The sequence below is a fragment of the Aphelocoma coerulescens genome, chromosome 3, assembly GCF_041296385.1.
Source record: "Aphelocoma coerulescens isolate FSJ_1873_10779 chromosome 3, UR_Acoe_1.0, whole genome shotgun sequence".
Taxonomy (NCBI): domain Eukaryota; kingdom Metazoa; phylum Chordata; class Aves; order Passeriformes; family Corvidae; genus Aphelocoma; species Aphelocoma coerulescens.
The window spans coordinates 47619764-47641921 of NC_091016.1; the positions used below are offsets into that span (position 1 = coordinate 47619764).

Sequence of the window (22158 nt, forward strand, 5' to 3'; positions counted from 1 at the left end):
ATTCCTGCTCAGTACAGCTAAACTCCATCTCATACCACTATCGAGACAACACACCTGGCTAGAACTCACTCCATTTTGTCCAAACCTCTGTTCAGGTTCCCTTCCCTGGGGAAGGGTACAGAGAGAAATGAATGGTACATTCATCTTTACATACATCTTTTACATCTTAATGGGACATAACAGGATCCTCACCCAGACAGGAGACCAAAGATGCACTTCTAACACCTTTAGTCCAGCAACAGCCTTTGCAAAACCTGCTCCATTTTCAAATTCATTTGTATTTGGCTAATGGCTCCTAACTTTGGATTGACAAACAGACATGTACGGACAACATAGGTACACAGGCCTTATATGAATATAGTAACACATGCAGAACAAACATGGAAAGGGGAAGATGAGTATGAATGGGAATATCTGGATAGGGAACCATCAGAATTTAAGAAAAGCAGAAGAGAGCTTTCTGAGTGTCACCTAGACTGGCAGGTCATCCAGGTACCAGCGCTACTATACACATTTTCTAAGGACATCTAAGTCAGGAGACAAAGGACAGTGAGTAAATCTTGACAGTTCACAGAGATGGGACAGGCTAGAGGCACAAAAGCTATCAGCTCCTAAAGGTTAAAGAAAAGGCTGACCCAAAACCAGCCCATGGTTTTCAACCTAGAAAGAAAACAGGAGACCATAAGGACTTGGCAGACAGCATCCCTTGTCCTCCTGTTGCAAGGAATTCTGGAGGGACCAACTGGATACCTGCTACTGGAAATACCTAGACACACATATCTTAGTGCTGGAGAGCGTGTGGCAGTAAAAATGTGAATGCAAACATCAGAAATCTCTTCTGCTTCACTTTGGATTTAAAATCACTTTCCCCTCCTGTGAGACCCAGCACTGAGACTTGATAAACTGTTGCTATAACATTGCTACATTATGTTTTGCAATAGGGCTCATTCCTTGAGAAGCCACACCAAAAAGTAAAGTAAAGTAAATTTTAAAATCTTACCATAATGTAAAATAAAGCTGTACTGGAAAGTTAAGACTAAGACTCAAGATAACTGAGCATTGTCTATTTTATATAAAGTGATTTTGGTTTTTCATGTTTGATTTACACTTATATTTCATTCACCTGCCCCGCACTAACTTCTCTAACAACTCTGTATTGAGTTTATAAAGAAACCTTGAATCTGCTTATCCACAAAAGAACATAAGGTAAAATTCTTGATGTGTCCCTGTACTTGTATATTTTACCTCCTCTAACTGAAAATACAAATCACTACTTTTTTTTTTTTTTTTTTTTTTTTTTAATAAGAACGAAAATCAAGCATGAAAAAGGTGTAAACTCACAAGAGTGAGAGATGGAAGTCTGGAGGGTGGGGAGGGATGGGAGGGAAGTCCTGACCGTTGTGGGGAAGTGGGCAAAGGCTGCACAATGAGCTCACCTCTTGGTGACTGTGGTGGAAGGCTTCTTTGCCCCAGTGACGGTAAAGCTCCAGGATACCAATCAGGTCACCAATTGCTGTGACAATTGGCAAACACAGAACAGATTGGATACGGGTCCCTGACTCCAGTCCAGTACCTTTGGGAAATCGCTCATCCTAGAAAATGCAAACATAATCTGATAAAATGTAAAATCTGATAAAACTTTAACAGGGAAGACATATCGATATTTTCCTCCCCTTCCTGTATGACCAAATCTGCAGGAAAATTACAAAATTCACTAAAACTCATCTCTCAGCATAACTTCCACACAGTATTAGGCATCTACTAAAAGAATGTAATTTTAAAGTCTCAGCATTAATTTACATATACAGACAACCTTATTGATGTAAGGTCAGAACTAGCTGGGATATTATACCCAGCTTTGAGTTTGTTTATATAATACCTTTTTTCTCTTATCTCACAGGTAGCAAAAACAGCATTTCATTGCTAATGCCTGTCCAGATTAAATAAAAACCCAAACAAGCAACACTACCACCCCATCATCTTTCCCTTGAAAAAACCCCAAAGCGCTTGTAATCACGAAATGGACTGCTCAGATCTCAGTGTTAGAAAGCAGACAATAGTGCTTGCAAAAGTAAAAAACTTGAAACCTGAGGCTAAAGCTTTAGGTTATACAGTTATAACCCTCAATAAACTCCTACTGTGCCCCGAAAAATTATGCATGAGAGTAAGCATCTTCTTCCTTTGCTTATGCATTCTGAATGAACTGGTGCAAAAGTTACAGAAACAAATGCTAAAATAATCCTACCAGCTGCTATAAAAGGCCCAAATACATAACTTTCAATCCTCATAGGGAATGTCCAAGGGTTTATAGCTTCACGTCCCCATGTAGGAAAACTCAGGCAGACCTGAGAAAGCAGGTTAGTAATGCAGTCACTACCCAATGTGAAGTGTGCAAGACCCACATCAGTCCTTCAGTACTTGATTTGTACCAGATGTTCCCTGCAGGCTATGCTTAGGCAAGACAGACACCCCTTCAAGGCTGATCAAAATCTCTCATTTCTCAAAGAAAACAGCTAGTAATCTCTACCTTAATTACTAAGATGACAATCAATTTGAACAAATGACAGACAAAAGAGAGTGGGAAGCACTTTGAAACACGAGCCTTCTGCTTTCTCTTTTTAATTCTGTCCTCCCACAAAAAAGGGCTGGCAAGTCTACCTGCATGTGCTTCCCTTTCACTGTTGAGAAGCTCCTAAAATCACACGAAGGCAAACCACCTCACCCAAAAGAATCTTGCTGTTTGGTCAATGAATCACTGATATTAAACCAACAAAAAAGTTCAAATCTACTCCTCACTAATTCCATGATTTTATTATGAATGTAAAATCAAAATACAGAACTCTTGTAAATAAGGCACATGATATTAATTGAAAATTACCACTAACAATTTAAACCCTTAACTGAAAAAACATATCAACACATAAAATCTTAATGGTCCAAAGTATGTAGAAAGCACTGACTATTACTACAGGGAAAGCAGCTTCTGCCTTTTGATTTTGTGGCTCTGTCTAAGTGTACTCACATTAGGCATCTGGTATTTTTTTTATAGCCCAGATTTGCCCAATTAAGGTCACACAATTTTTAACAAATGATTTCAAAAATAGAGACAGCAATGTCCAATTTTGGTCACAGTATCCAAAAACTACTATTCTGGACACAACTTGAAAAGATAGGAAACACTGAAGAGAGAAGAGAATATAAACTTCCTTGGTGTACTCATAAGCAACCAATCATAAAGTGCTCATATAAAGTACAGTTTAAATATCAATTTCATACAATTGCATAGATGCAACTAGAGGATGAAGTGTTTTAAAAAATTTAAAAGGACAGACATACAGAGTGCCAAAATTTATCAGAATATCACCTTAGGAATTTCTGACTCCTGTTACAGAAAAAAGCCTGAATTTTGTTATCAGTTACAGTAGTGCATCTTTCATGTAGATCTACTGATATTATCAGTACTCTAGCTTTATACTGTAGTATGCAGAGATAAAAATCCTGCCTAGTAACCAGAATTCTCACTGACATTCTTGTCAGTGTGAGCCCTGTATTAAAATTATATCAAATTGTCAAATTTGGTTGACTATATGAAATTCTTCTTGTTTGGGATTAACATTTCAAGACCAAGAAGACAGGAGTTTTGATTGGTTGCTTTTTCCAAGTGACTATGGTGCCATTATGTCCTTTACCTGACAACCAAAAAAAAAGTTAAAATAACTCAAACCCAACGTGAAAAAAATCCCCAAACCTTTAAAATTAGAAAAAAATGTAATAATCTGAAATAATTCCATCAGCTAATCCAAACTCAAATTTATTTTCCTGGTATCAAGACAGATGTAAATTCTAACATCTAACGTGTAAATTAAACATCCATCTCAATAAACATTTCAGCATCAAAAAATTAATTCTAAGAACATGCTGCAACCAACTCATTAAAAACAGAAAGCTTTTTACCCCCAGAATATCTTCTACTAACAACGTTTTTCTGGATCTGGCTACATAAGCAGATACTGTAGTGCCATGTGCAATGGGCCCTGCAGGAATGAGTCGTGGGTGTCCTTCTTTAGCTCCTGGTGGTGTAAATATACACAGACTCTAGTTAGAAGGAAAAAAAGAGAAAGAAAGAAAAAAAAAGCAATTAGAAATCCTGATTACTTTTACAGTTACTGCACAACCTGTGTAGAATAAAGTAGACAATGTAGAGAAACACTGCTTTCGACAATGAAAAGTAGTTGAAGAAACACTGCTTAATTCTTCTGTAATCTTAGAAAACCCCACTCTAAAGTCACCCAGGTAACTCCTGGACAACTCCTGTGGAGAACAGTAGATACCTAAGGTCAGTTATTGTTTATATCAGGGTAGGATTGCATTTACTTTGAACACACAACACACAGCATACAAGATTCACAGAAGAAAACATTACTTTGTAAGAAAAACATTATCTTTTGTTTTTTTTATCTAGGATGCACTCATTTATTTCAATAGAAAATACTCAAAAAGTAGAGATAATAGCTAAATTTCTTGTTTATATACCACAGATAGAAGACAATGCCACACCACGATGTATTACTAACATTCCTGTAAAAAATGGCCACAGGTTGTGCTGCTGATTAGTTTTACTCTCAGAACTTGCTTTCATTAGGGCTGCCATGAAACAGGGGCTGTTTTCTAGCGTGGATTATTAAAGGCAAAGTTTGCATGCAAAAATTCAGCATCTACTATGAGCTGTAGAAAATGAAGTGATAACATGAGATGCATCTTCTCATAATTCTCCTTTTTTAACAAATATTCATGGCCCATTATAAAACATTAATACTAAACAATTCCAAAAAAACCCCACACTGAAATGTTCAGAAGCTAAGGCAATGCAATATAACACACCATATAAAGGTACTCCTGCAATGATGAAGACACCTTGGCTGTAATGGATTAAGAGCATTTTCAAAGGAGAAAGTTTGGACTTTATGCTGAGGGGGAAAAAAATGGTCAATAAAAAGTATGAAATTCATAGCCAAAACAAGAGCGAAGACTATATCCAAGAAGAATCAGTAGTCCAACAATTAGGGTATTTAGGAAGTTCAAAAGAAAAACACTCAAGATTCTGACAAAACCAGTAACTGAATATTTTTTCTTGTTCTTAAGCAGAAAGTCAGTCCCAAAAAATTCAGCAAGAAAAGAAAGTGAGTTTTCCATTCAGTAATTCATTTGTTAATATGTGGTACAGATGAAAATCAAACTGTCTTAAAAGAGAAAATAGAGCTGCCCCAAACTATTTTAGCACTGACAAGTGATTTCTTCAGTTGGAAGGAAAGATGATTCTTCCGTGGACTAGGCCTGATAAATATTCAGATTATTTACTCCATTTTGGTGTCTTGCATTATAGTACAAGGACATGAAATCATGGAATTTTCTGTTTATTCTTATCCTAAACCTGAACCTTATTCTTCAAATCCATTTATGCTCACAGCTTCTTTGAAGTGTGACCTTTAGAAGTAAGATACACTTGAAAATTCAGATTATTTTCCATATGAACTACAAGCATGTAATTAAAAAAAAAAAAAAAGGCAACATCCAAACAATCAAAAACCATTAAATCAATACATTGAATCTGTCAGAACAAGCCTACTCAATCTACCAGAAAAAAAAAGCTCCATTTATTCTTACTTTCTTATAATCTAATAAAGATACATACAATTTTTAAATGAAAACTTAGTTTCACAGTTACATGCCTTCATAAGCTTCAGTTCATGTTTTTACATGCACTCAAATAGAATGAAAAAGAACATTTTACATAACACAGCCAAGAAAAGCACATCATGATCTAAAAAAAAAGAAGTACCTTATTCTAATAAAACTGAAGAAACCACAGATCATTATTTATTTAAGTCGGTGTTCTGATATAAAATATTTAAAAAAAAATAAAAAAGGCAGCAAAATATAAAGGGCATAGAAATACTGAAATACATATCTGTACAGAAGTCTGATATGCTATACTATATGCTTAAGATCAACTATTTTAAAAGTACTCATAGTAGGAACAGTAACACTATAATGTGTTCAAAACTGAAAAGGATGTTTCTGTTGCAGAGTTCTGCAAAACGCAGAGATGCAACACAATGTTTAAAGTCTGACTGATGTAGTCCAAGTAGTGGAACAAGTCAAAATCAACAGGACATCGGAGACCAAAGTTGATTTTGCCAAAGATGTCAAAGAATAACACTTTTATTCACGGTATTCTTCTTACATGTTTAAGACACATTTGATTCTTTTTGCCAAGGTAGCAACGCATTAGAATTAGCAAAATAACTGTGCTATTTAAATTAAGTGCGTAAAATGTGCTTTTCCACACTCATCTCCTGAGTCATACCCAGCACTAAGTAAAAAATGATGCACAAATCTTTCTCTTCTCAGAAAGAGCTTCTCAAGAAAAAAAGGGAAGAAAACCAGACACTTGCACCAGAAAACAAAGAACTCACTTCTTCCACACATACATGGGGTTTTTTTTGCAGAAAACACCTTCAGCAAATCGTCAATGGCCAAAAAACCTGTGTTGACACCATGAAGTATTGCCTGCAAAGACTGCTTGCACCAGCACAGTCTTTCCCATGTTCTTGTGCACCATTTTGTCTGGTAAACCCCTCCATTGCTAACACCATGAAGTACTTCTGTGAGTAAGCTTCCCTATGCTGGAAGAAGTTTGTGGACATTATTTTACTTCCAGCTTCTCCAAAAAGAGTTTTGCAGAAGCAATCCCATTCTGCTTCTATGGGAAGTTGCAAACCCATGGCTAAGGGGTCGGTGATCAAAAAATTCTTCAAACTACCCAATAGGTTCTAAATTTGCCTCTATTCCTCCTGACTGTAGAGGTAGAAAAGTATGACACTGCAGAAAAATTGATAATCTTATCCTGACCATGCAGCACTACTAAAAAGAAAGGCAATTTTTCTCATAACCTTATATAAGCTGAAATTAGTCCATGAGCTTCTACCATTCCACACTGACTTTATACATATATCTAATAAATTGTCATGAGTGTTCGTACATTCCATATTTGATGAATTTAAATCTGAATGAGTTCTAATGTTTATTGCCAATTAATTATGTAGAAATGTCTGGAGCAGAAGCCATCAATGGCAAGGTCAGCCAAACAAAACACAGTAAACTGTGCTCTGCTCTACTAGGGCATCTTACTGAAATAATCTCTGAGGCACCCCACAGACACAGCTTTATGGGAATCTCTAAAATTATCACTATCAAAAAACAGCAGGTTTTTCACATCACCTATCCAGCTCACATTTAATATTTTCTTTTGCTTAAGAAAATTATTATGAAGTAAAATGTACTACAGAAGTGATAAAATTTGGGGCTATGAATGACTCCAGCATTCTTTTTATTTCCAAACATACATTCAAATAATCTTTCAGTAGCTCAAAGGGTACCTAGAAGTGTTCCCATATATACATCAGATACTGCTTAAACCTTCACAAATAAGTGAAGAAATGAATAGATTGGGCCCTTTCAGATTAACTTGCATTTCCTCAGTTGGTCTGAATATTTTACTTCAAAAAACAGTTTGTGTTTCTGGTAATGATAATGAACAGTGATTAATAATCAAAATAAGGAACCAGTTGACTTTCATCCACAACTTAAGTGATATACAGTCAATAAAAAAGGAAATATGAGAATATTAGGACCCGTGATTTCTCAAATACTATATTGATAACTCACAATGCTGTAAAAGGAAGAGGATGAGGAGACAGCAGGATGCTTGTGCACTGCTCACAGACCCTTTTGGTGCAATTACCACTTGCAGTGAGCCTCTAAGTCAGTATCAGAAAGAGATAAATACAAATAGCTCTTTACTGATAATTCAATGTCACAGTCTCTCCTGGCAAAAGTTAAGTAATAAAAGATAACTAGTGTAGAAAGAGCATTAGATATCTCTACTGCTGATGAGAGACAAGGCAACCAAGATAGGAGAGTGAGTCTGGGTTTGACAAACTACCAGAAGGGCAAACACTGGCTTGGACAGAGAATCCTTTGGAAGCCTTCAGGTTCAGGCATTCTGGCAGCTGGTAGTCCACAGGATTCTGCAATCCCCTATTTTGATCTGTTTACTCTCCTTCCAGACAAAGACAGAGCCTCCTTTCCTACATCAGTCTCAACTACCCTATTAACAATATTCTTCCAACAAGTTCCTTATGGTGATGTACTTCTTTCTTTAAACATAGTATGCAGAGGAACACTAAAGTTTGATACCAAGAACTTCCTGTACCTTGTTGAAACCCTGGAGTACATGAGATGATTCCTTTCCTTCCATCTGTGACAGGACAGAGTGTTCTGGTTGGGCCTAAAATCTCCAAAATTATTCCTCCCCTCCCAGTTTAATCACTTAATTCACTTTGATAAAAGCCCACAGCAAAAAAACTCCTATTAATTTTGATGGATGTTACAGTGTGGTTTGGAATGCACTAATGACCTATCATGAACACAGAGAGCAAGAGGTTCTTAAAAAACTAACTGAAGCAAAACAGAAAAGTTCAAACTAAATTATGACCTTAACAAATGTTTAAACACTGGTGAACACAGACAAATGTTACAAAATTCACCATTTCATCTTGATGATGTTAGGCTAATGGTTGGACTCAGTGATCTCAGGGTTTTCTCCAACTTAAAAGATTCTATGATTCTATTCTACGACCCATGTTTCTTAGGCAACCTAGGTATACACAACATATTGCAGTCTAATATCTTTTTAAAATACTAATGTATTAACAAGCCTGCCAGTTTACAGGAATGCAGAATGGTGTACTGTAACTTTTTCTTGAGAGATATCAAGATGACAACATCCTCTATTCACAGATAAACCCACCAACTTGGCTTTCAGATACATAGCAAGATCATTATACGTTCAATAAGCCATAATACTGTGGGTTTTGGTACTCTTTCCTTGGTAAAATTAAGTAATTTATCTTGAATATCTTACTGTGGCTGAAAAAAACCTTATTTACTCCTCATTTCTAACAGCTAAGTGCATGCACATGAAGATTGACTCATGTTCATCTTGCCATGCTGTTGTAACTTGGCCCCATTGTTGGTTTTTTAGTGAAAATCTCTCTTGACAGAGAAAGCAGATTAAAATCCCAGTAAAAGAAAATATGAGGAGTAGCAGCAAGTGTTATAACACAACATCATCAACAGCTCCTGACAGATATTGTTATAGCACTAAGAAAGAACCTGCAGTTTTCAGTGATTTTGTTCTTTGGTTCTTCTGATGAACAGGACAACTACAGGTATAATTGATGCTATTTTTCTAGTCGCTGTTGGTATGCAGTTTGTCAGAATCCAGCACAACACCAAATCCTATCACAAAAGCCAGTAACCATTCAACCAACTACATAAAGTTTGCCAGGGCTGGATTTGAACTGCAAATATGTATTCTTCATCATTATTTCACAAACTGTTATTTCTTCTTTTTCTATAATTACTTATAACTAAGCAAATGACAATCATAAACCAATTTTTCTAAAATTTCCTTGCAGAAAAGAAGTCTGGATTAGAACTAGGTTTAATGATTAGAATGAGGGTTGAAGTACGCGTGACAAGCATTCCACTAACAAACTGTTTTGGTGGATCTTTATCTAGTTTCTTCCACAGCACAATTTGCTGATAAAACTGATCCTAAAAATGCTTCATGGAAAATAATTTCATATTCAACTGACATTAAATGAAAGCCTTCATACTAAAGCATTGCTATGTGATTTGCTGCTTGGGGGAAAGAAAAAATTAAATGGAGATTGATCAAGCTGATATTATGTGAGTTTAATGGCTTTTGCTGCTCACATCTGTTTCTGTTCAGTAACAGCAACAGATTTTTACTCTTGGTAAAGGACAACTTAAATGTAAGACCACAAAGCCTAATGATAAGATTATCTGCAGATATTTACAAAGGCTGTGCCCTTAGGCCAGGATTCTTAGCAGGAATACAACTCATCATAATAGGCAAAGATGACCAAGAAAAACAAACAAACATAATTAATTTGGAAAGTATTCACAGCCAAAACCCTTGGATCTCTAAACTGCATTAGTTGAAATAGTAGCCCAGTACTACCATGCTAAAATCTTAAAGAGCTCGAGGCAATTATGTTCTGGGTTTAAACACAAGTGCAGCAGTCTGACTGCATCAAGTACACAGGGATAAAAGAAGTAAAAAACCAGCAGCAACTACCACCATTTTTTATAAAAGCTTATTTCCTTAGCGATAAATCACAGCGTACTTGACAGGAGATTTAGAATTTGAACCCACATCATATGTACAAATGTTGGACACTTGTGAAATGAAGATGATGCACTTACTGTAGAACTACCAGAGGTTGGGTTTGGTTTGTTTTTTGGGGGGGTCTATGTTTTCATCCTTCTGAATGGTATCAATTTTTAACTGCACTTAACTCCTGGAAACTTTCCAGTTGATTTACACAATTGAAAAACACCACAAGAGTTATACCAGTTCATTGACACAGAAAACCAAGCTGACATACCTCTCTACTGTCCTTTCCATTTTAGTCAGCTAAGCATTTTTCTGAAAGACATTTGGCCAACAGGTCTCAAACACTCCTCCAGGGATGAGGATCCCTGAGCTTGCACAAGCAACAGACTGTCATGCTTCATTACAGCCACAACTGAGGAAGTTTTCCCAATTCCAGTTCAAGCACGCTAATTTTTGCCCTACACACCATAGGTATTGGAGGTGATTCCCTTCCTCTCTGCCTTATCCAGGCATATCTTCACCCCTCAACTTTCTTTTCTTTAGACTAAGCTAAACCACTTCTTTTGTTTCCTGACCATTCTCTCTGCTCTCTCCTGAACTCAGTTCAGCTGGTCCAATTTTATTTTTTCTTAAAGTGCAGTGTTTAAACCAGCCATATTATTACATCTGGGGCCTTAGCAGTGGAGAGAAATAGGAAAAATACTTTACACTAGGGCTAGAGTTCTGTTTGTGCTACATACATAAATATATTTTTTGATACAGCAATGATATTGCACACTCATTTTTACCTTCAAATTCACTGAAAACCCTAGAATCTTTCTCAGAGTCATGAACTGCCCTACAGAAAAAGGCAATCTGTAGAAAGCTGAGCACTTTTCCTAGCTGAATCTTTGTCTGGTTTCTTCTGACCATTTTCCAAAGACCATTTTGAAATCTGATTTGTTCCTACAAATATATCTACAGTCCTATATTCTTTCTTCACTCATGCATTAGTGAACACACTAAGCAAAACCAGATACCTGGATAAATCTTAGCAGATTTATGCAAAACAACCTCCCATTCTGATAGCGACCACAAACAACTGGTCTCTGTCTAATTTTCTAGCAATTTTTGCATTATACCTATAGTATATATTGATGTAGAAACAGACTAGTGAATGGGATGCTGGAAAGCAGTGCTGAGGAAAGGGACCTGGGGGTCCTGGTCGATGGCAAGTTGAATCTGAGTCAGCAGGGCCCTGGCAGCCAGGAGGGCCGAGCAGGGGTGCATCAGGCACAGCATCACCAGGCAGGCAAGGGAGGGGATTGTCCTGCTCTGCTCTGCACTGGGGTGGCCTCACCTGGAGTCCTGGGGGCAGCTTTGGGTGTCACAATATAAGAAAGATCTAAATCTATAAGTGAGGTTCCAAAGGAAGGCCACGCAGATGGTGAAGGGCCTTGAGGGGAAGTTGTATGAGGAACAGCTGAAGTAACTTGGTCTGTTCAGTCTGGAGAAGAGGAGATTGAGGGGAGATCTCATTGCAGTTGACAATTTCCTTGTGAGGGGAAGGGGAAGAGGAGGGGCAGACACTGATCTCTTCCTACTGCAGTGACCAGGGACAGAACGTGAGGGAATGGCCTGAACTTGTGTCAGGAGAGGTTTAGGTTGGATATGAGAAAATGTTCTTCACCCAGAGGGTGGCTGGGCACTGGAACAGCTCCCCAGGGCAGTGGTCACGGCACCAGCCTGACAGAGTTCAAGAAGCATTTGGACAATGCTCTCAGGCACATGGTGTGACTCTTGGGGTGTCCTGTGCAGGGCCAGGAACTGGACTTTGATGTTCCTTGAGGGTCCCTTCCGACTCAGGATATTCTATGATACTATATTTATCATTAACACATTCCACAAGTCCACTTACCTGAATATTAAATTAAACAAGACCAAAATCTTCCTAAAATACATTTTGACAGTTATTTATTTCTTTCTGCTTGATAATTTATTTACTCAAATTTAAACTCAGACATTGTAACTCAACAAGAGCTTTTGCTCTCTGCTGAGTATCACTACTTGCTGGCAAATAAGAAAGCAATAGATTTCTTCCACTTTACATACAAAAAAACACATAATGTCAGAATTGATTCAAGGATAAAGACAAAAGGTTTTTTGCAACTAGGAGGTTTCACCTGGAAACATGTTTAAAAGACTCAAATTTCAGAGAAAATATCTATGCATTCAAAAACCAGAGACAGCTAGCAAGCTGTACATGTTTTTTTTCCCTGGGTTCTTAATAATCCAAGTCACCCACCTCATACACTCACTAGGTGGCACTGCACGCACATCAAGCCGCAACAACTTCTGCATGACCAGAAATTCAAGAATGGCTTAATAAAATACACCCTGAAGCACAGAGTATGTGCACATATTTGTGGCCTCACATAATTATTTCTTACAATAAAGCTATTGGAAACTTCTGTCTAAAGCGAGGATAATCTGTTTGTCAACACAATTTGCAGTTTCAGGAACTAAGTAACACAAGACCAAATAAAAGCTACTTTAAGTGTATGCCTGTTAAATATGAAGTCATACATCTTTACGTAGGAATCACAGTGTAATCACGAGGCAAATTACTCACAGAAGTAGAAAATATAAACAATAAATATCTGAAGAATTGTTAATGCAGTAATACATTAGGAACTCTGTAGCTGTGATAAGTATTTTAGAAATATTGCCTTATAAAGATGTCAGTTTATGGGCTTAAATCCATGCCCAGCTAGCATGATACTTAGGCAATTGATTTATACATATACAGTATCCAATATAAGGATTTCAGAAAATCCTTTAAGTCACGTTTGAAGATGATACTTAATTAAGGTCATAACAGGAGAATTATGAACTGTATATTCATCCCCATAAGAAATAATACAGAAAATTGAAAACAAGTCAAGTCCTTTGCTGGAGAGTTGTGAAACATTCCTGTTTGATGTGGAAGTGTTTCTGCTCTCTGGTATATAGTATTTGTAAAATGGCTGCTACATACCTTAAGAAAAAAATAATTTTATTTGCATAACTACACTAACCCATGGACAAAGATAAGTCCTTAGGTATGGAGAATGTTCAAAAACCAGAGGAAATATGGGCACAGGTCTGCTCAGAACACGACCCTGGCGAGGAAGCTTTACTGATTTTAGCACCTGAGTACTTTGCAATGCATTCTACCACATATATAGCACAGGCAGAACTGGATTCTGATACACACGGGAACTTCACGGGGAAGGAAGGAGCTGGGCATGCACGGGGTGCTTACCTGCTAGAGGGCAATCATTTGAAAAGCAGAATCACCGTAAGGACACTCTTAGTAAGGAGTGCACTGAGTTGTAGTGCTTCCAAGCAATTTGAACAACCAGAAGGATGCTAAAACAACTGAACTGGCCACGGTCATTCTGGCACCAATTCTGAGTAATACTTGCATAAAGAAATGCACTGGAATCTGCAATTGATGTGTCATCTTCCATTAAAGCAAATTCACTCAGGTAAAGATCCTGAAGGCATTCGACCAGAACTGTCAGCCTTATGCCATTTTCCAACTCTAATACAAATCAAAATATAGTATATAAACTTCAATAGAGAGAAAGAAAATAAGGCCATAAAGAAACTTTTTATATGGACAGAAATTTTTACAAACTTACTTTTGTGCTGTTAAATTATAAAGGATATTTTTCTAGAGCAATGTCCTCCTTTAAAGGCCAGTGTATCATCTATGTTTTGCAAAAAGAAAGGGACTGGCTAATCCAGAGTTTTTCTTCAAATTAGATTAATTTTCTTTCAGTTCTAATATAACTTTCATGTAAAGAAAATTCTGCCTATACTAAACATTGCACCAAAGAATGATTTACTATGCATTCTTAGTAATCCATGCAAAAAAGCAATTTTCAATGATATGACAATTTTCTCAATCCAAAGAAATAATAGCACACAGTAAATAGTAATCATTTACTGGTTTTCATTTTGCAAAAATTAAGCATTTTTGTAAAAGATAATTATCTTATATCCTAATTAGAAACTCACTATTTAATCCAGGCTAAAGGCAGTTAAGGATATCTAATATTTCAAAAATGTTCCTTTGATGAGATTAACACAAGTCAAAATTCTCAAATCTGAATTAATTTAAACAAGCAAAAGTATACACGTTTCAAGCAGAAGCTGAAGTGGAGTTAGTGCTCGTGCTTCAGGTTTTATCATAAGTTCCTTAACAGAATATAGTCAGAACACACATCACTAAATATTAGAAAACCATTTGAGAGAGTAGTTATCTACTTTTTAATAGGATTCCTCCATTCTTACACACTGCCCTCCCAAAACGTAATTCTCAAACAGATGTACACACACACACACACTCCTAGCTGGATAACAATCAGATTTATGTAAATTTTCCAAGATACTGAACAAAAAGCCCAATGCTAAATTTGGGGGAAGGGGAAGGATTTTGCCAAGTTTGCAAAATTCAAATCACAAACCTAGCATCAAACGATTAAGCCACCAAAAAGCAGATACTACTCTTCAACACATGACCATAGATGTTCAGCAAATACTTTTTCCAAGCTAATCAAAAGGTTTTAATTTTTTTTTAAAATTTCAGCTTAAGGAATTAGTTCATTCCTGCTTTTTCTATGTAGAAGGTTTTTGTTCCCATTTTAAAAAGACATTTAATAAAAATAAATAAAACCACATTGCCAGTATTTGCTGGGCAATAGCTAATCTCACTTCGATACATTCTTTAAATTAAATATTCAAGAGACAAGAGCTATCCAAATTAATTTCCAATGGCAATTTCTTATAAGAAGTACGCTAATGCATTACCATTTTGTTACAAGACTACAAACATGAGTTTGGCCCAAAGCCCACTACAGTGAATGGAAAATCTCACACTAACTTCAAAGGACTTGGGATCAGTCCCTGTAATAACTACATGAAGAACATTCCATTTTGGATGATGCAGCTACATAGCAGTGGTTAATAAAGTCAATGTGCGTCTTCAGTGGCTGGAGCTTTTTTCAGGAAAGAGTTATACTGGAATACTGGGAAGCTAATAGATTCATCTGCCTAATATGCTATTAAAAAAAAAAAAAAAACAAAAAAACAAAAAAACAAGCAGAAGGCCATATAGTACCCAGGCCTTCAGGGTATCAGAAGGCTGTGAGTAATCCCACATTATGCCACACTAATCTAATAGGAAAAACCTCACCACAGTAAGAATTCTCTTTGTCTCAAGCTGTAAAGTTAGTTTTACTGTAATCTTTTACAAAGCATTTAGAGATGAGCATGCTCAGCTGGCAGGCAGTCACTGCCACCAAAGATGGCCAGCGCTGCACATTTGGAATGGAGGCTGAACTTCCTGCGGGTTCCTGCCTCTGGCAGCAGGAGGAAGCTTTTCAGTGACTGTTTGCATCACCCCCTACCCATGACAATGGATGCTGTCACCTACTAATGAGAACCAAAGATTACATTCATAAAGGATGAACAACATGTTTCTTAAATTATACCTCTCAGTGAAAGAGTTATTTAAAAAAATGTGCTGTTTATATGCTTAACAGAAGTCATTCAGAGAAAACACAATTTTTGAATAATAAAGTGGGTTATCTTTATTATATGAAATAATCATTATATCACAAAAAATGCAAAACCTCATTTCCATTTACTATAGGAAATTTCTATATGGGCCTTCTTCCAGATCAAGGAACTTGCAGGTTGGTACATCTTCAATCCTGTTTCCACTATTTCAAAAATGTAATTTTTACCCTTTTTTTCTGAATTCAATTATTTCACAAAGAGCAAAGGAAATTGGCTAATGGACTATACAAGAATAAACTATTAAAACTGGCTGTGTAATGCAAGGAAAGAAAAACAATGAGAAAAAATATTTTCCTCTCTAGTCACTGCTTGTTTCTTGAACCAATGAAAGACATAAAATTTCTGACAAATTGTGATTTTTAATTTGATGGAACTGACTGAAGAACTAAACTGCATTTCCTTCTTGATAGCCATTTGAAATAACTACAAAGACTTGTATCATGGTAGCTGTACAAATTAAACTGGGTAGAAAAAGATGTAATGTATTCTAACTTTCAAATAACAAAAGAACAAATTTTGGACTCACTGTTATTTGAATTATTACATCAGAAACTAATTGAATTCATAAATTTTAAATGTACCATTTATTTTATGCCAACCAGAATCTACATATGAAATTTACATTATCTCACTATCAAGTTGCAGCTGACAATTAACATTAAAAAAAAAAAAAAAAAGGGAGATAACTAGATGCAAAGAATAGGCTATGCAGATAGTAAATTCAAGTTAAGTTTTCTGCTTCTTAAAGAGAATTAATAATGGGGCTAAATCAGAAGTTAAGCTTCCAGAGTCAGACAAACAATAAAATTACTGCCAAAGCTTAAAGAAACCAAAAAGGCCAAGGATCTAAATGCAGTGAATATTTTTTTCATTACTACCATTATTAAATTAGAAAACATACTTGTGAATGTACAGAAAAGCAGCATTTTAATCCAGTATACTTACATTATTGCATTCTCCCAGGAAATACAGTGCAAATCCATCAGCTTTTGTAGCTGCCAAAGCAATAACAAAAGAAATAATTGTACTCCCAGGGATAAATCAAACTTATACAACATCTTTGAGATGAAACCACAGATTCAATTCTACTTAGGACAAATATCTACCATTCTAAAAGTTAAGGTCTTTTGCTGTGCCCCCTAAAACTTCCAAGAGTCTACAAAGCTGGAGGTACTACAGAGTTCTTGCTTTCTCCATTGACATCTACCGCATTCTAAAAGATAATTAGAAACAACTTCTTTATACATCTATACTCCAAAGCCTAATGTTGGTAAATGCAAATTAATTTATGCAATAGAAGTAACATTAAAAAGTGTATTTACAATATAATCCGTCAGATACCATTATAATTTCTATGAGTAAAATAAATGCCATTTGTAAATGTTAAGCTATATTTGTCCTTGCCTTAAGAGAGAAAATCATGGGAAAATGAGGAGTTACAAATACTGCTATAAAAATGTGATTCCAAACAAACTGTTTCTATTTTCTGCACTTACTCCATCTTAAAAATACCGACATGCACTAGAAAGTTTGTACTTTTTAGATTTCTACCAGATTCAGATTGTGGTATGAAACAGGGTAAAGTCAAGTTCCTTAAACTCTCAAAAGTTTAGTCAACCAACCATCACAACTTACTCTCAAAATCAGAACAGTGTATAGCAGACAATGTTTTTCACCATGCTTTGCACAACAGACATTTTTGGATCATGCATGTGTCTTCCCAAAAGTTAATAAATATTCTAGCCAGTAAAAAGACATATCTGGTACCTATTGTCTTATGAATGAACTCAGGAGTAGTTTTAGTACATTTCAGGGGGAAAACTGCACTTGTGTGCAATCAAATCAAACAGCTTTCTTAATTTCTTTGACAAAAGGAAAAAAGTTCCACTGTGTAGTTACTTGCTCATTGTCAACTCTACAACTTGGTAAGAATTGAGGGCACAGTACTTTGCATTCGGATTTTAAATCCTTCAGCAGTAGTACCTAAGTATATTGAGCTACAAGGCAAATGAGTACTGCAAAGGAAGTACCATACAAAACACCCTCCCACCTGCTTTGCAAAAGAAAAAAAAAAAGAAAATTGTAAAACATGAGCACTCTGTCTTGTCAATTCTCACTTGCTGTGTATGAACAAATTTGATTTGCTGTAAGTTGGACATCAATATCCAAATAACAGCTTAAGCAAAATCAGTATAGAAAAGGTCCTTTCAAAGCATCATATACATAAACCAGAACTATTCTATTACTCATCATTACAAAATGATGAAGTAGCTGGCATGGTAAAACCTTTCTAAAGAGTTGACTGAAATTTACTGTGACACATCCTATTGAAGTCTGAGTCCATCCACTCTGGCTAAAAAGAAGCCAAATTACACTGATTTTGTTATTGAGAGTTTTTTGTTTGTTTCTAATTTTTAATTTTGATCATGTGCAGTATTTTGTTACCACAAAAGATACTCACATAATAGAAAAAAATAGTTAAACAACTGAGTTTAATCTGAGATCACACTGAGGATATGCCTTCTTCCAGTGACATTCCAGTTTTGTTTCAAAAGGAGTTTAAGTATGCAGTGGTATTACCAATAGTTTGGTTTTTTTTTTTTTCACTTTCAATATTGAAAGTGAAACACCATCATAACCAGAATATTCTATTGTTTGGTTCATTTAACATGAGACAATAATTTCGCAATTGGATATGCAACTGTCTCCAAAGACAAAATTCACTTAAGTGCAGCCAGGGATTCACTGAGGGACAGAAGGTGAAGTAAGTTCACACCGAGAGAACATCCAATGAGAACATTGTTATCCTCAATACCTGTCTTTATTAATTAAACCACGTAAGAAATGTGCTGTGCACTGATGCTGAGTAACAGCTTAGAGACATCTGATTCTCTTTCTTACCTATTTTAATGATGCTGCTCAGTTCATACAGAAGCAGTTGGTTATCTCCTCCTGTATCCAGGCGCTGCTCTATGTAGCTGTTTAATTCGTACACTACACCTTGCATATTCGTATCCTGGTACTATGGAAGCAAAGATGAGAAGAACATTTTAGAATAACTCAGATGTATTTTGCAAGTTTTAAACATACAAATTCATTAAAAATAATATGTTAAGATTTCAAGCAGAGCTGTCCTAATCCAGCTGCATGAAGAACAAGGTCACTCCTAAGCAAGAGGCGCAGCACTCCACTCTCTGTTCCATTAGACATTTGTTCAAAGCACATTGAGAACATCACTGAGCAATTAATTATCACCTAAACTGGGCCAGGGTCATGGACATTGTCTAAAGAAAATGAGAGAGATGACAATTATAAAGTAAGTAGACTTCAACTCCTTCCTTTTTTGCTCCTAGTCCACCAGGAAAGGAAGAAAGCAACTGCCTTAGCTACCATCTTCCTCCTCAGATTCATGTGCCAAATGACGGAACTGTGCCAAGCACCAGAGCTTTCAGGTGGTGGTAGCTCAGGAAGCTCAGCCTTTCAAATACAGAAACAATTAGCATCAACCAAGTGAAGGACAAATTCACAAGTCAAAACCACACCAGCCACTGTGGCTTCATAGGCATTTGTTTCAACTGATGATGGCAGACACAAATCAAATCTGTTGGCAGATTACAAATCAGTTAGGATATTTAGATGGGAGCCATGGGGTGCTGATTGCTGGTATGACGGAACAGCATGACATGGTTAAAATCTCACAGGAAAGGAGATGCAGCCTCCCTTCAGGGGCTCAGCTGCATTTGTTTATCCATTTCCCGAGTTCTGAAGGGCTGATAAAAACAGCACTAAATATGTATGTGTAGCATGACCGCGTCACGAACAATAATTTCACAGAAAGAAATACTTGGCACTAAGTAAAGATTCATTACCCTGCCCAAAACTGGTAATGTGGTAACTGAAGAAAGTAATATGGTCAATTACTTACTGAACTCCATGATGCAGTAAATTACATTGCTTAAACTAAAAATTAAGCTGGTGATATTTAGACAAATTAATGTTGCTTGAAAGACTAAGGCTTATTCTCTTGCTCATTCATACTTCAGAGCCAAATTTAATATAGATCAGACTAATATAAACTACTGTGGAAAAATGCTATAAATGTTCAGAGTCCCGCAGTCTACCCCACTACCACTCCCATGTTTATGTGAGTATAGGTAACTCTACTTAATAGCTTTCTAGATCTTCTCTGTCTGTAAATGTGGGTAAACATCTACATATGACACTTACTGACAGATTAAGCACAAAATTTACGCAATATATTTCATGATATAACTTTTATTTCCACTATTATTTTCATACATACACCACATTATGTCATGAACTCAGAGCATATAAAGATATATATATTTAGGGTACATTTTGCTGCTTCATCTCAAAAAAACCCAAAAAGCTCAACAAACAAAATATCTAAAGTGCTTGCTGGATAATATCAATCCCCAGCTTCTTTAAATTAAGCAGATCTTAATGTTGACTTTAAAATTGCTCCTGAGAATACACAATCTTTGCCATGACCTCTTCTTAATCTATTAATCTATTGCTCCACACGGACATACTAGAACATTTGACTCCAAATATTCTCAATGTATAACAAACCTGACACTTCATAATTCTTTCTGTAAAATGATGTGATGATTATACATTTTGACAGCAATGTAAGGTCACACTGCATAAATGCATAAACTGCTGCAAGTCTTGAGTTTACAATACAGCATGCCACCACCACTATTAGCACCATATGGCAGCTGGCAAGCTTCCCCTGCCTGCCCTTTGTTGTGTCCCACATTTACTCCTGTATGATTATTATTCAAAGGGAGAAAACAATAGCATAGATCCATGCAAGTGGAGCTTTTATACTTACAATATGTAGCCATAAGTAGCCATAAAGCAGAAAAATGGTGAACAAGAGTCTGCACTATTCAGACGTGCTAACCCCAGTCTGCAAAAGTATGTGTAGCCACATATCCTAAAGCAACAACAGCTAATCAAGCACACATGCACAAAGCCTTTATCATGTGGAAAAATGCCTTCTCAGAACTTGGAAATGAATACATATCTTTGCCTGCGCCTCACAGTCAGGATTTAAATCAAATCTTCAAAGGTTAAAGCGAATACGTTAAGAGAACGCATCATCAAAATGAGCCCACTGGCATAACAGCCCTGGCAGAATAACTGCTTTCCCTCGAATCAAGCAGCAGTTCCACATGCATAGTAACTCTATAATAGCTATGTGCCCTTTGTCCTCACCTCTGCGACATATGCTTGCAAATGTTTTATAAGCAGGGCAAACCACTGCACGCAGCCATCACTGAAAAGATGGCAGCTGTGTAATGCAGGGCGTTGTTACGTGGCACACTTCTGGTACTGACCATCTGGGGACCCACAACTGGCCAGATGAATACAACTTGTCCAGATTCACAATTAAGTAGTTCTACCACTTAGATCAATCATCAACAAAGAATTACTCCGTCATGCAGTGCAATGTTTTTCCTTTTACTACGGTAGAGTGAAAGAGTTTTTTTATTAGGTTCTAGGCATTTTAGATTGGATAACCACAAGTATGTTTGGTCGAAAAACCACAATAGTCTTTATGAAACCACGTATTTAAACACTGAATAAGTCATCAGCAAACTCTGGTACAAGCACTACCCAATGTGGTTGCTAACACAGACTTGTGCATATTTGGTGTAAAACTTACTTTGGGAAAGCAGCTCCTCAAAAAAATTCAACACATTTGGTGGAAAAGGAGTATTTATTATATATATACACCATTATATGGAGTAAGTACAATTTCTTAATTTGCAATTTAAACATTATTAATACTCATCAACTTTTCCTTAATTCATTCTTCCCATTGCTGATTTCCTTCTATTTAAGATTCGGTGTCTACAAGTATTTTAGTATACTTACTGTAAAATTCTGAATTTCAGTGACATTATGTAAAATAATTCAACTGGACTAAAAACTAGTTTAGCACTCTCACACCAGCATCATATTTCTAGTAGCTGTGTATGTTTTAAAGCTATGAAAATGGACTAACAATTAAAAAGGGAAATCATGTTATAAATATTTATATTTAAATCAATAAATATGAAAGAAGATTGTTTTTTCAGGATTTATGTAAAAATATTTATATGACTCAGTCTTTAGAATATTGCAGTGCAACAGAAGACAACAACCCATGACAGGTGATTGAAGAATAGTTTTGTGAATTAGAACTAAACAAGCAGGCTAAGAACATAAACTTTAAAGGAGATACTGAAATGCTGTAGAGTGAGATGAATTTT

The 22158-nt window shown here is 36.2% G+C and overlaps 1 protein-coding gene across 15 annotated transcripts in view; it reads right to left on the reverse strand.

Annotated features, from left to right (window-relative positions):
• Positions 1-22158, reverse strand: part of PDE10A (phosphodiesterase 10A) — a 390743-nt gene that overhangs the window by 41450 nt on the left and 327135 nt on the right. For all 15 annotated transcript variants that reach the window (XM_069010130.1, XM_069010126.1, XM_069010134.1 and 12 more), the window contains 4 exons: positions 18776-18896; positions 16820-16869; positions 3955-4095; positions 1437-1592 (listed from right to left, as the gene is read on the reverse strand). In XM_069010130.1, coding sequence (XP_068866231.1) covers positions 1437-1592; positions 3955-4095; positions 16820-16869; positions 18776-18896 — 468 coding nt within the window. The remainder of the gene's footprint in view (positions 1-1436; positions 1593-3954; positions 4096-16819; positions 16870-18775; positions 18897-22158) is intronic.